General features: G+C 46.9%; 1 protein-coding gene across 2 annotated transcripts in view; it reads left to right on the forward strand.

Moving 5' to 3' along the window:
- The window catches only part of TRMT44 (tRNA methyltransferase 44 homolog), a 246,607-nt gene that overhangs the window by 26,124 nt on the left and 205,656 nt on the right, over nucleotides 1-14,827 (forward strand). For both annotated transcript variants that reach the window (XM_069203438.1, XM_069203431.1), the window contains exon 4: nucleotides 5,805-5,873. In XM_069203438.1, the coding sequence (XP_069059539.1) occupies nucleotides 5,805-5,873 (69 nt within the window). The remainder of the gene's footprint in view (nucleotides 1-5,804; nucleotides 5,874-14,827) is intronic.

Below are 14,827 nucleotides of genomic sequence, written 5' to 3' on the forward strand. Positions count from 1 at the left end.
ATTCGCACACCCGGTTTTAATGTTGCACACCTTCTAACATTACGTAAAGCGAATCGTACCTGTGAATTTCATAAGTGATTCATACACTTTGTTTTACTGCTGTACATCTTATAACATTACTTAAAGTGATTCGCTCATTGGAATTTTAGTCTTGTGGGTCAGGAGATAGGACTTTTCGGGTGACACATTCCAAATAACCACAGCTCTAAGAGCTAGCGCTGTGGCACACATGTTTGTATGGGTATGACCTGAACTGTTTGACTAATGTTCTGTCAGTGTTCTAGTCTGCACTTTAATATTGCCCCAACAATGCATTTATTTTCAGAAAACGCCTCTTATTGTTTTGTTACTCATCCATTTGCACATTGTTGTCTGTCATGCTTCCTTTTACAATACGGTGCTGCACGCCCACTCTCCAAGATGTATCCCAGTCCACCGTCATACCAGCAGTTGAACAAAAAAACACTATTATTTGGCCATCCACACCTGAGCGACTTGGTTAAACACATTGACAAAGCCAGTAGTTCGCATAGGCGAAACGTGGGCTTTGACAGTGCTTGTTATTGTTGGTCCTCCTTGAAAATACACATATTTCACATATGTTTTTTTGAAAAGTCTCTAAAGTTACAGACATGGGAGTAGCAGTATAGTTGTAACAGAAAACAAGTGACTCGTACCAGACCTTTAATGATCACCATGCTTATTAAGGTAATGCAAAAGTTGGGGTTTGTGGATATCTGGTGAACAAGTAATTTGGCACAGAGGACATATACCTGTTACTCCGCCACGCCCAATACACACAGTAGACTGGATACTGGTGGCAGAATTACTGCAGATGGAAGATATTGCAGTGACTCATTTGGCGCGCTTCCTGTCGGACCATTCCCCTGTAAGCTGTGCCATGCAGTGGGGCGGAAGTCAGTAGCATTCTTGATCACATTGCCGCTATCACTGAAGGGCAGAGTGGCTTTGTCGAAAATGGTGGTGTTGCAGTAATGCCTGTATACATGTGCAGAACTCTCTCTGCAGTGCAGGTAGACATCTGATCACACACCCTTATAGGACAATGAGAGAGGACCTTTCTGGTTCACCGCCCACAACATGTGCTGCATGAGAGTCTGTCTTGGACTCGCCGTTTGATGACCTTGCATGGCCAAGTATCTGCGAGCTCACACGCATGGTGTCTTCTAACGCCCGCTTTAAGCTAGTGCACTATAATTTCCTCCATAGGACATATATAACCTCTACGAGTCTGCACCGCATATCTCCGCCAGGCCGGATAGTTGCCCGATCTGCAATGCCAGCGGGGCAGATTTCATACACCTGGCTTGGAGATGCCGGACAGTGCATGGCTTCTGGGGACAGGTAGTTACAGACCTTCAGCAGGCCACACACTTGCAAATTGACCATATACCATTAAACTGATTGCTGGGCTATGTTAAGAGGCCAAAGGGTCGTAAAATGATCTACGAATTCCTATAACTGACACTAGTTCTGGTCAGACGTAGAGTGGCCATCACCTGGATGGGTCGAGGTACATATGAAGTTGAGTCGGGGGTGATAAACTGGAAGATGACATCATGGTGTGGAGGGATGTGTGCAACACTTTCTTAGATTTTGAGATGACACTGAATCTGCTAACAGTGATGACATGCATGTGAGTGTGGGTGATGACACAAATTCAGTTTGGGAGGAGGTCTAACGGCAGCAAGTTAGGGCGTTCATACCACCTGTTTCGTGTGTAACTGGGCAAAGTGGTGAGATGAAGAAAGGCCGAACGAGCATTTGTTATTTGGACAGTAATCCTTTCCATCATGACCTGCTGTGTACTGTGTATAATGCTGCTCATACTGCTGTCTGTTCTTTCAAAATGAAAAATAAAGGGTTCAAAAATAAATATATATATATATATATATATATTTATATATATATATATATATATTTCCTAAATTAATACATTTATGATTAATAACGCTGATGATGTCATGAAAGTCACAAGAGACAAGGAGCTAGCTTAAATGATCGTGAATTAAAACAGCAAATAGACATAAGCAAATAGAAAACGTTTTGTGCAGATGGATTTGTCAATTAATTTTATAAGCAAAATAAGGAACCGCTCAACTAGTGTTATTAGAAAGAAGTACAGAAACTAAGTTTAATTGAGAAAGCTTGAAAAGGGCGAACATGCTTCTTTTCGAATCGGTCAATTGCTCTTACTAATGTAGGTTCTAAAAATGTAACATGTCTGCTTTCCCACGCGCACATTTTGGTTTTTCATATTTCTTGCATTCTTCCTTTCAGCCTTACTTGTTCATTTTTATACTGTTTCTATCAGTCATCGATAAGAACACCTGGAGCCTGTGAATAAGTGAATGTTACTTACAGCAGTGCCTGCACTCCTAACCGAATCTCTCGTTCTAAGATGACCCATGTAGGAAGTTAGCTCTGTATATACTATGTCAAAGTGAGAGATAGTGTGCAAAGAGTCAAAGGGTTCCCCTTAGAGGTTGATAGTGGCAAAATATACTAATGGTCTATTTTGTGGCAGTGTGGTCGAGCAGTATGTTTATCAGAGGGTATTGTTAAGGATTTGTTGAACACACACAGGCAATAAATGAGGAACACACACTCAAAGACTTAACTCCAGGCCAATAGTTTTTATATAGAAAAATATATTTTCTTAATTTATTTTAGAACCACAGCATTCAAGATTTGAGGTAAGTACAAAAATGAAAGGTACTTCACACAGGTAAGTATGGAACTTTGATTTAAAACAGTAGTACACACAGTTTAAGTTTAAATTGCAATACGCTATTATAAAAGTGGACTTTGCAAAGATCAACAGTTCCAGGGGGAGGTAAGTTTGGTTAGGTTTCTCAGGTAAGTAAAGCACTTACAAAGTCAGTCTTCTGGGCATAGGCAGCCCACCGTTGGGGGTTCAAGGCAACCCCAAAGTCACTGCACCAGCAACACAGGGCCGGTCAGGTGCAGAGGTCAAAGGAGGGCGGCCGGTCAGGTGCAGAGGTCAAAGGAGGGCCCAAAACACATATGGAGAACAGGGGTGCTCCGGTACTAGTCTGCTTACAGGTAAGTACCTGCATCCTCGGGGAGCAGAACAGGGGGGTTTCGTAGAGCACTGGGGGGGGGGGACACACACAAGCCCACATATCACACCGTCAGCGGCACAGGGGCGGTCGGGTGCAGTAGGCGAAGTAGGCATCAGGTTTGCTATTGAAAGCAACGGAGGGACCGGGGGGGCACTTAGGCGATGCAGGCAGGGCACAGGGTGGCTTCTCGGGTCAGCCACTGAATGGGCTAGGATGAGGGCCGCCTACTGGTCACTCCTGCACTGGAAGGTGGTTCCTCTCGGCCCTGGGGGCTGCGGGTGCAGTGCTTGGTCCAGGCGTCGGGTTCCTTGTTACCAGGCAGTTGCGGTCGGGGGGATCCTCTCTGGAGGCATTGCTGCGAGGGTGCAGGAGGGTCGACTCAGGTTACCCACGTCGTCGTAGTCGCCTGGGAGTCTTCTCTGCAGTGTTTGCACCTGATGCCCCCGGCTCGAGTACAAGAGAACAGAGTGTGAAGTCTCACGCTTCTGGCGGGAAGAGAGAGATCTTTGAAAGTTGCTTTAAAGTTGCAAAGTTGCTGCAGTTTTTGAACAGTGCAGCTGTTCTTGGGAGTTTCTGGTCCTTCGTGTTCAGGGCAGTCCTCTGAGTCCTCTGAGGTCGCTGGTCCCTGTCGGATGCATCGCTGTGCAGGTTCTTTGAGTCTGGAGGCAAGCCGGTAGGGCTGGGGCCAAGTCAGTTTTCGTCTCTGCGGGGCTTTCAGGTCAGCAGTCCTTCTTCTTGTTGTAGGTTGCAGGAATCCGATTTCCTGGGTTCAGGGTCTCCCCTAAACTTTAGGTCTGGGGGGCAGTAGCCAATGGCTACTGTCCTGGAGGGTGGATAACACCCTATTCCTATTAAGGGAATCCTCCAAACTCAAGATGGAGGATTTCTAAAGGCAGGAGTCACATCAGCTCAGGGCACTTTAGGGGCTGTCCTGACTGGTAGGTGGCTCCTCTTTGTTTTCCTCATTATCTCCTCCAGCCTTGCTGCCAAAAGTGGGGGCCGTGGCCGTAGGGGCAGGCATCTCCACTAGCTGGGATGCCCAGGGGTGCTGTAACAAAAGGCATGAGCCTTTGAGGCTCACCGCCAGGTGTTACAGTTCCTGCAGGGGGAGGTGAGAAGCACCTCCACCCAGTACAGGCTTTGTTCCTGGCCACAAAGTGACAAAGGCACTCACCCCTTGTGGCTAGAAACTTGTCTGGTTGTGACAGGCTGGCAGAAACTGGTCAGCCTAGCACTAGGAGTCGGACTGGTATTCAGGGGGCATCTCTAAGATGCCCTCTGGGTGTATTTTACTATAAATTCCACACTGGCATAAGTGTGCATTTACTGTGCTGGGAAGTTTGATACCAGATTTCAGTGTAGCCATTATGGAACTGTGGAGTTCGTAATTGACAGACTCCCAGACCATATACTCTTTATTGCTACCCTGCACTTACAATGTCTACGGTTTTGCTTAGACACTGTAGGGGCATAGTACTCATGCACCTATGCCCTTACCTGTGGTATAATGCACCCTTCCTTAGGGCTGTAGGGCCTGCTAAAGGAGTGACTTACCTATGCCACAGGCAGTGAGAGGTGGGCATGGCACCCGGAGGGGAGGCCATGTAGACTTAGTCATTTGCTGCCCTCCAGCACACACAAGCTGTGAGGCAGTGTGCATGTGCTGAGTGAGGGGTCCTCGGGGTGGCATAAGACATGCTGCAGCCCTTGGAGACTGTCCCTGGTCACAGGGCCCTTGGTACCAGGGGTACCATTTACAAGGGACTTATCTCTGTGCCAGGGCTGTGCCAATTGTGGGAACAAAGGTACAGTTTAGGGAAAGAACACTGGTGCTGGGGCCTGGCTAGCAGGGTCCCAGCACACTTTCAATCATAATTGGCATCAACAAAAGGCAAGAAGTCAGGTGGTAACCATGCCAATGAAGGCATTTCCTTACAACCCTTCCATCCTTAGTCTTAGGTATGACCAGAGGGAAAAAGAACTGAAGATTGACAATCCTGATGACCATGTTGTGGTGGATGGGATTTTGAACTAGCGGATTTGGGGACGAACCTGGACATGCTTAGTTATCATTCTAAAATCCTGTGCTTATGTCTTTAATATGGTCTTTCAATTTTAAACAAGCTTTAAGGTGTCAAGTTCATCCATAGGAAGAACAGGGTGACTTGGACATTCTTTGCTGAGATCCCTACAGTTTTACTTCCACTGTTTCAGGTGCGGATAAGTTTGTAAGATGCAGATGTTTACACCATTTTGACACCATTTCTGACCTTTAAAACTACAAATATCAGGTATTTGTTACGCAAGCAAGATCACTGTAAGCTTGATGTATGCTATGTAACGTTACATTCTTGTGTATTCTGGTTGAGGAAGGTTGTGAACAGGTGAATAGTGGCAGATTTTCAGAGAAAGCATTGACAATAGAAATGTTCTGTATGGAAGACTAGTAAAATATCTGTTTCTGCATGCATTGAAACTTACATCTTTGCCCTTTAATTGGCAAACATGCAAAATGATCCAATGTGTCTCTAGAGTGTTAGAATAACCAGATGTACCTGCAGAGCTTTCCGTTTTAGTTTCTATCTGCCTTTTCGTCTTAAACCTTTGTAGCGCCCTGTACGTTTCATAATAATGTTACCACCTACTGTGAAAGTAATATCGGAAGACTGATTGTGCTTTTAACATCTTTTTACAAAGGTGTGGCCCGAAGTAACCGATCCTGAGAAATTTGTTTATGAAGATGTTGCCATTGCTACCTACTTGTTGGTAAGATACAAATGTGAATGCATTGAAGGCTGATTGGTAACAAATCTCGCCATGTTTGCCCACTCTTTTTACCTAGGTTTTGGTCTTTCATGAAGCCATCTACTATGTAGAAGCCTCATCTAGTTATAGAATAGCGTAACCTCTATGGAATAAACTTACGAAAAAAACATCTACAATAGTGTGGTTGCATTTGCTTTCCCAAGTTACCCATGCCCATTATCAGCACTGTGGTTTCTTGGATTCTCTTCCACCTTACCTCATGCTTTATCCTAGGACTGTTATCTTAAAATAACTGCACTTGTAACAGTTCCAGACTGTTGGTTGCTCTTCAATTTCTATCAAGCCAGCTGGGTCTGAACAGGTAGTTGTTATTATGGTCGATACTTAATACTAAAAGAAGTTTGTTTATGACTCAACATCTTCATGATAGACGCTTATGTGATGGATAATGATTACTATTGTTTAGTACATAGGTATTAGTGGTAAATTGATGGACCTCTCAGATCCACATATTCTCCAGTATTGGGGTATCTTTCATAGATTCACATGCTTGAATCATTCCCCGTCGTCGAAGTGGGAGTCCCACGGTACATAGGAGGCAGTAGAAAAGAATCTCCTCTTTTTTTTTTTTTTTTCATTGTACTCAATGGTAAAAATACATTATTTTTCATTGCTTATTAGTTTCATTAGAAAAGACCCAAAGTCCAGCCAATCAGGCAAGACCACCCCTTTAGAAACCTCAGCGCAGAAGCTCCGATTTTCTACTGCACATCGTGTGTAAGGGAGTCTCCCTGAGCTCTGCTCAGTTTACCTTCTCTTCAGGAGAATTTTTTCCAGATATTTCATTATAACTTATCAGCTGTACTTTGTCAGCATGTCTACAGCTAAGAAAGGTTTATTTAGACCTTGCAGCACCTGTGGTAAGCTAAGGCTTCATTGTGAGGACCCCCACAAGGACTGCATATACTGTCTTCACCCAGAGCATAAGGTGAAAGACTGCAAGATCTGTAGAACATTTTCCAGCAAGACTCCCAGAGATAGAGAAGCCAGGCTCCTTCTTTGGCTCCAGAAACGCAAGTCCAGAGAATCTCTCTCTGAAGAGGAAGATAGTGATACCTCAGTGGCCTCAAAGAAGAGGAAGAGATCTGTGGAGAGTTTTTCAAAAACCAGTAAGTCAGCCAAGAGACTACGTTCTTTTAGGGAAAGAGCTGATGAATGTCCCTCAACTTCAAAGGAACATGGTGGTAAGGTTCGCTTTGAGCTTTCCACTCCAGCTACCACCTCCAAGACGATTAGGAAATCATCAAGCTCCCTGCCACTGTCTGCATCTATGATCTCGACATTGTCGACGGCACCGTCGATGAGCGCGTTGTCGACAGCAGGTTTCGCATCAGCGATGGCGACATTTACAGCTCCATTGTTGTCCATTATCATAACTTCATCACAGTTGTCATCAACAACTATAATATCGGTGAGTCTGAAGTATGGCTCTTCAGCTACCCAAACTATAAAGATTTCAAAGAGACCGTTGACAGAAAAGAAAGTAAGATCTCTGTCGTCGACGCGCACACCGTCAACATCAGCATCTACGAGTAAGCTGCAAAGAACTTCATTGACGACGATTCCACTGACTGCAGTATCGACGATGACACGAAGATCTGCTTCGTCGTCGTCAACGACGTTCCTGCTGTCGACGATGGCACCATCGACAATATCACTGTCAATGACCACGCCGTCAACCACGCCATCAACGGCACCTTGCCATCGACAGCACCACCATCGACAGGTCAGGTCAGATTTCTGAGTCCACACCTATAGAGTCTGGAGGATCTTCTTTCTTGCCTTTGAGAATTCTGGCAATAAGACGAAAGTCCAGTCAACAGACTCTTTTACCCTCTCATACGTCACCTAGTAAGGTATCACCGGCACCTCCACAACATCTTTTTGATAACGTGGAGGGAGATATATACTCGGATGATGGTCTGTGTTCGGTCGCACGTAGCCCTTCTGACCTGGGAATAAAATGCCAAGTTAAAGATGATGAGGCAGAGATTGAACAGCTATATATACAACACTCGTTGCAGGAGCAGAGGCAACCAGGAGCTCAAGAGTTGCAAGAAGAGCGAACTATCCAAATGCCAGTATCATTGATTGCCAACCTTCAACATATGATGCAGGATTATTATTCTAAGTTCCCTCCACCGGGTTCAACCACTTCTGTGCAACCTCCGCTAATAGCGTTGAGCCCTCCCAGTCAGCCATCAGAGTCTGCAGGACCTAATCCAGTCCCATCGTCAGGTCAGGATAACGATCCACCCTCGTTGGATGACGAACAAGAAGAGGGCGAGACACAGGACACAGAATCGCTTCCCCATGAATGGGACAAGTATCAAACTCAGACGCCATCCCCTTCTACACCACCACCGGTTGATTCTCCACCACAAGACATTGGTGGTTTCCATAGTGTAATGGAGAGAGCAGCAAAGAGGTTCCAACTGCCCATAACGTCTAAGCAGTCAGATTGTTTCCTCAATGATTTTAAGCAGGACACTAGGAAATCGGTTCGAGCAATACCGATTGTTGACTTTATTTGGGAGAAGGGCCTTAAAGTCATGCAGAACCCATCTTCAGTCCCAGCAGTGCTGCCAAGGCTGGACAAGAAATTCAAAGCGCCAGACAACTCACCAGCCTGCTTAATTGGTCACCCTAAACCAGACTCAGTGATATCTCAGGCAGCGCAGCGTAGGTCCAGGAATCCGTCTTCCCCACTTGTTGCACCCCCATATAGGGAAGGGTGGTGGTTAGATTCCATTGGAAAGAAGTTTTCGACTATGGCCACCACCACAGTCAGATCGGCGAACTACCTGGCAGTCCTGGGAAGATACAACCGTCATATGTGGGCGAATATACCCCAGTTCATCGACCTCCTGCCTGAAGATAATAGAGCTGAAGCACGTAAAATACTACAAGAAGGTGAGAAGATCTCTGCAGAGATTATAGACTGTGCTATCGATGTCTCATCTACAGGTTTCCGCCAGTTATCCGGGGCTGCTGTATTGAGACGTCAGGGGTGGCTGAAAACTACATCTTTTCGGCCGAAAGTGCAACTGAGGATCCTAGGTATGCCTTATGACGGAGAACTATTATTCGGCAAGCACGCCGATGACGCCCTGCATTCGATAAAGGCAGACAAAGAAACAGCTAGAACCCTGGGTACGCTACAATTTAAAAGGCAGCCCTTTCGAGGAGCAATAAGAAGGGGGCTTTATTCTTACAGGGGCGGATTACATCAGTATCGGCAGTATCTGCCCTACCAAAGTCAAGTTTGCACCACCATTGGTCAACAGCAGCTGCACGCCTATCGGCAACCGTCATCTGCATCCTTCCGTCAAACCACAAGGGGGAAATCCTCTTATAAGAGCAAGGACGCTGTGAGAAAGCACTGACCTCCATCAGTTGCCTGCACCCAACCCCTATCCCAGCACTCTGACAGGGGACAGAATTTCCAACTTCCACCAATGGTCCCTGATCACATCAGACAGATGGGTCTTCAATATTGTCAGCAAGGGACACACACTAGAGTTTCATCAGCCTCCTCCAGAAGTGCCACCAGGAGGACCCCCACCTGCCTGTCTAAAAGAACTCCTAGTACAGATTGCATCTTGATAGACAAGGGAGCAATAGAGATCGTACCGAATGCTCAGAGAGGAACAGGCTTCTACTCTCGCTTCTTCCTCATGCGTAAAAAGACAGGAGACTGGTGACCTATTTTAGACCTCTGAACAAATTCTTGAAAAAACAATTGTTTCCTATGATCACCCTTCAAGATGTGCTACGATTACTCAACCAAGGAGATTTCATGATGTCCTCAGATCGGCCCGAAGAGTTTTCACCAAGGTTCTGGCCCCAGTCGCAGCCTACCTCAGGCAGTTGGGAATCCATGTTTTCCCGTACTTGGACGACTGGCTTATAAAGGCACTGTAAGGAAATGCCTCCTTGGCATGGTTACCCCCTATCTTTTTGCCTTTGCTGATGCTAAGTTATGATTTGAAAGTGTGCTGGGACCCTGCTAACCAGGCCCCAGCACCAGTGTTCTTTCCCTAAACTGTACCTTTGTCTCCACAATTGGCACAACCCTGACACTCAGGTAAGTCCCTTCTAACTGGTACCATGGGCCCTGATGCCAGGGAAGGTATCTAAGGGCTGCAGCATGTCTTATGCCACCCTAGGGACCCCTCACTCAGCACATGCACACTGCTTCACAGCTTGTGTGTGCTGGTGGGGAGAAAATGATTAAGTCAACATGGCATTCCCCTCAGTGTGCCATGCCAACCTCACACTGCCTGTGGCATAGGTAAGTCACCCCTCTAGCAGGCCTTACAGCCCTAAGGCAGGGTGCACTATACCACAGGTGAGGGCAAATGTGCATGAGCACTATGCCCCTACAGTGTCTAAGTCTATTCTTAGACATTGTAAGTACAGTTGTGGCCATATTAAGTATATGGTCTGGGAGTTTGTCAGACACAAACTCCACAGTTCCATAATGGCTACACTGAAAACTGGGAAGTTCGGTATCAAACTTCTCAGCACAATAAATGCACACTGATGCCAGTGTGCAATTTATTGTAAAATACACCCCGAGGGCATCTTAGAGATGCCCCCTGAAAACATACCCGACTTCTAGTGAAGGCTGACCAGCTCCTGCCAACCTGCCACACACCAGACATGTTGCCCGCCACATGGGGAGAGTGCCTTTGTCACGCTGTGGCCAGGAACAAAGCCTGTACTGGGTGGAGGTGCTTCTCACCTCCCCCTGCAGGAACTGTAACACCTGGCGGTGAGCTTCAAAGGCTTACCCCTTTTGTTACAGCGCCTCAGGGCATCCCAGCTAGTGGAGATGCCCACCCCTCCGGCCACTGCCCCCACTTTTGGTGGCAAAGCTGGAGGAGATAATGAGAAAAACAAGGAGGAGTCACCCACCAGTCATGACAGCCCCTAAGGTGACCCCTGCCTTGAGAAATCCTCCATCTTGAGTTTGGAGGATACCCCCAATAGGATTAGGGATGTGCCCCCCTCCCCACAGGGAGGAGGCACAAAGAGGGTGTAGCATCCCTCAAGGACACCCAGACCTAAACACCCCCCTAAATTCAGTATTTACGGGCTCCCCAGATCCCACAAAATCGGATTCCTGCAACCTGAAGAAGGACTGCTGACCTACAAGCCTGCAGAGAAGGAGGAAGACGACAACTGATTTGGCCCCAGCCCTACCGGCCTGTCTCCAACTTCGAAAACCTGCTCCAGCGACGCATCTGACAGGGACCAGCGACCTCTGAAGCCTCAGAGGACTGCCCTGGACTACAGGACCAAGAAGCTCCCATGAACAGCGACCTGTTAAAAACCTGCAACTTCTTTGCAACAAAGAAGCAACTTCCAAAGACTTCACGTTTCCCGCCTGAAGCGCAAGACTTCACACTCTGCACCCAATGCCCCAGGCTCGAACTGCAGAAAACCAACACCTCAGGGAGGACCCCCCGGCGACTGCGAGCCCACTCTGCACCCGATGCCCCAGGCTCGACCTGCAGAAAACCAACACCTCAGGTAGGACCCCCCGGCGACTGCGAGCCCATGAGTAACCAGAGACGACCCCCCCTGAGCCCCCACAGCAATGCCTGCAGAGAGAATCCAGAGGCTGCACCCGCAGCCCCCAAGACCTGAAGGAACCGAACTTCAGTGCAAGAGCGACCCCCAGACGACCCTCTGCTTAGCCCAGGTGGTGGCTTTCCCGAGAAGCCCCCCCTGTGCCTGCCTGCAACGCTAGAGTGACCCCCTGGTCCCTCCATTGTTTTCAATCTAAAACCTGAAGCCTGCTTTGCTCACTGCACCCGGCCGCCCCTGTGCCGCTGAGGGTGTACTTTGTGTGCCTTCTCGTGTCCCCACCCAGTGCTCCACAAATCCCCCTGGTCTGCCCCCCGAGGACGCAAGTACTTACCTGCTGGCAGACTGGAACCGGAGCACCCCTGTTCTCCATAGGCGCCTATGTGTTTTGGGCATCTCTTTGACCTCTGCACCTGACCAGCTGCTGGTGTAGTAACTTTGGGGTTACCTTCAACCCCCAATGGTGGGCTGCTTATGCCCCAAACTTGAGACTTGTAAGTGTTTTACTTACCTTCAAAACTAACCTTTAGTTACCTCCCCCAGGAACTGTTGATTTTTGCACTGTGTCCACTTTGAAAATAGCTTATTGCCATTTTTACAAAGACTGTACATGATCTTGTTTTCGTTCAAAGTTCCTAATGTATCGAAGTGAAGTACCTTACATTTAAAGTATTAACTGTAAATCTTTAACCTATGGTTCTTAAAATAAACTAAGAAAATATATTTTTCAATATATAAACCTATTTACCTGGAGTAGGTCTTTGAGTGTGTGTTCCTCATTTATTGCCTGTGAGTGTACAACAAATGCTTAACACTACCCTCTGATAAGCCTACTGCTCGACCACACTGCCACAAAATAGAGCATTAGAATTATCTACTTTTGCCACTATCTTACCTCTAAGGGGAACCCTTGGACTCTGTGCACACTATTTCTTACTTTGAAATAGTATATACAGAGCCAACTTCCTACAGGCACTAACAGTGTCCAAGGCAGCCAGAGACACAGAAAAATGCTTGTCCCTCTTCAAGGCGTTGGGACTAACAGTCAACTACCCATAGTCTCTCCTAGATCTGTCTAACAACATCACCTTTCTAGGGGCTGTTTTGGACACGCAGCAGGCAAGAGCTTTTGCTTCTCAGGACAGACGGCAAAAACTTCTAAACCTAGTGAGCCGTCTCAGCCGAAGAAAGTCCACTTCTTTCCGGACTTACAAATCTTTTCAGGGTATGCTCTCTTCGTGCATTCCGTTGATAGCAAACTGTCGCCTTCACATGAGAACACTTCAACAATTGGACATTCAGTGGAAATAAATAAACAGATCTTTCGACGATATTGTCCAAATAACCTTACCAGCGAGACAAGCCTTGAATTGGTGGAAAAACACCCCTCTCATCTCAGGCCTCTCCTTCCTGAAGGACAAACCAGTGCACATTCCAACAACAGATGCGTCTCTAGAGGGATGGGGCGCACAGTTTACAGGACCTATCAGTGAGAGGGAGATGGTCCTTACAGGAGTCAGCACTCCACATCAACATATTGGAATTAAAGGCAGTTTTCCTGGCGCTCAAGGCCTTCCTCGCCAAGATCAGAGGTTCCTCTGTGTTGATAAGAACTGACAACACCACAGTCATGCATTACCTCAACAAGCAAGGGGGTAAAAGATCACAGGCGCTGTCTCTTCAGGCACAGGAGCTGTGGCATTGGGTTCTACACCATCGTATAACAATCAGAGCGGAACACCTCCCAGGAGTATCCAACACTTTGGCAGATGCACTAAACAGAACACGGACGACCTGTCACGAATGGGAGCTCAACCAGGCGACTCTCGACCGCCTCTTTCTTCGTTGGGGCAAACCCAGTCTAGATCTGTTTGTGACAAGGCAGAACAGAAAATGCCAACACTTCGCAAGCTGGAAACAGCAAAAAGGGTCAAAGGGGAATGAGTTTTTGATCAAATGGTCAGGGATTTATGCCTATGCTTTTCCCCCGCTCCCACTCATCCCGAGACTTCTTCAAAAGATGAAGAGAGAACCTTGCCGACTACTATTGATCGCTCCCAGATGGACGTGCCAGTTTTGGTTCACGGAGCTGCTGCTCCTCTCGGAGCAACCTCACATTCGATTGAGACCAACACTAGACTTGCTAACGATGACTCAGGGGCAGGTCCATCATCCCAACCCGACTTCTCTTCGATTATCGGCCTGGCTCCTGAATTCTGAGTTTGGCAGTCTAGATATCCCTTCAGACTGTAGATAGGTGCTCCCCTGTGCCAGAGCCCAGTCTACGAATAAGACGTACAGACTTGAGTGGAAAAGATTCTGCATATGATGCAAAACCTTCAATATTCATCCTCTAAAGTCTTCTCCAGAGCAGATACTTCTGTATCTTTTGCAATTAGCGAAATCAGGTCTTTCCCATTCATCGATCAAAGTTCACATAGCTGCCATTTCTCGTTTCCGCCGTACGGCAGTTTTGCCATCTTTATGGTCATCCAGGATAATAAAGCAATTTCTAAAAGGCTTGTTCAGGATGTTTCCTCCAATTCAGCATCCTCCTCCTACCTGTCATCTTAATATTGTGCTGTCCCAATCGATGAGGCATCTCTTCAAGCCTATTCACAAAGCTGACCTGAAATATAGTTCTTGGACGACGGCACTTTTCTGGCGCTTCCTTCCTCGAAGAGGGTTAGTGACATACAGGCATTCACAATCTCACCACCTTTTCTTCAATTTAAATCAGATATGGTCATTCTGAGGACCAACCCACAATTCATTCCTAAAGTTCCCTCGAACTTTCATTTGAACAAGCCACTGATTTTAAAGACTTTCTTTCCGAACCCTCGAACTCCAGCAGAGCGAGCACTTCATTCCCTAGATCTCAAAAGGTGTCTGAAATTCTACATCCAGAGGACTAGCAGCTTTCATAAAGCTGACCAATTGTTCATTAGTTATGGTCAACTCACTAAGGGGAATGCGGTTACCAAGCAATCCATAGCCCGGTGGATCTCCTCCGCTATACAATTCTGACACCAGCCAACGTCAAGGCGCACTCCACTAGAGCGGTATCTATTTCAGCAGCTCTCTTCGCAGGAGTGCCTTTAAACCAGATTTTCAGAGCAGCAACGTGGACTCGCAGCCACACCTTTACTCAACACTACTGCCTGGATGCTGCTGACAGGATGGATGCAGCGGTAGGACAAACAGTTTTGTGTAATTTATTTGCATAAGGTGAGCCAATAATCTTCATTACCCACCATCCCCGAATGCTAATATTTCCAGACTGATATTTATCTTATATA

The sequence above is a fragment of the Pleurodeles waltl genome, chromosome 1_2 (genome assembly GCF_031143425.1).
Source record: "Pleurodeles waltl isolate 20211129_DDA chromosome 1_2, aPleWal1.hap1.20221129, whole genome shotgun sequence".
NCBI lineage: Eukaryota > Metazoa > Chordata > Amphibia > Caudata > Salamandridae > Pleurodeles > Pleurodeles waltl.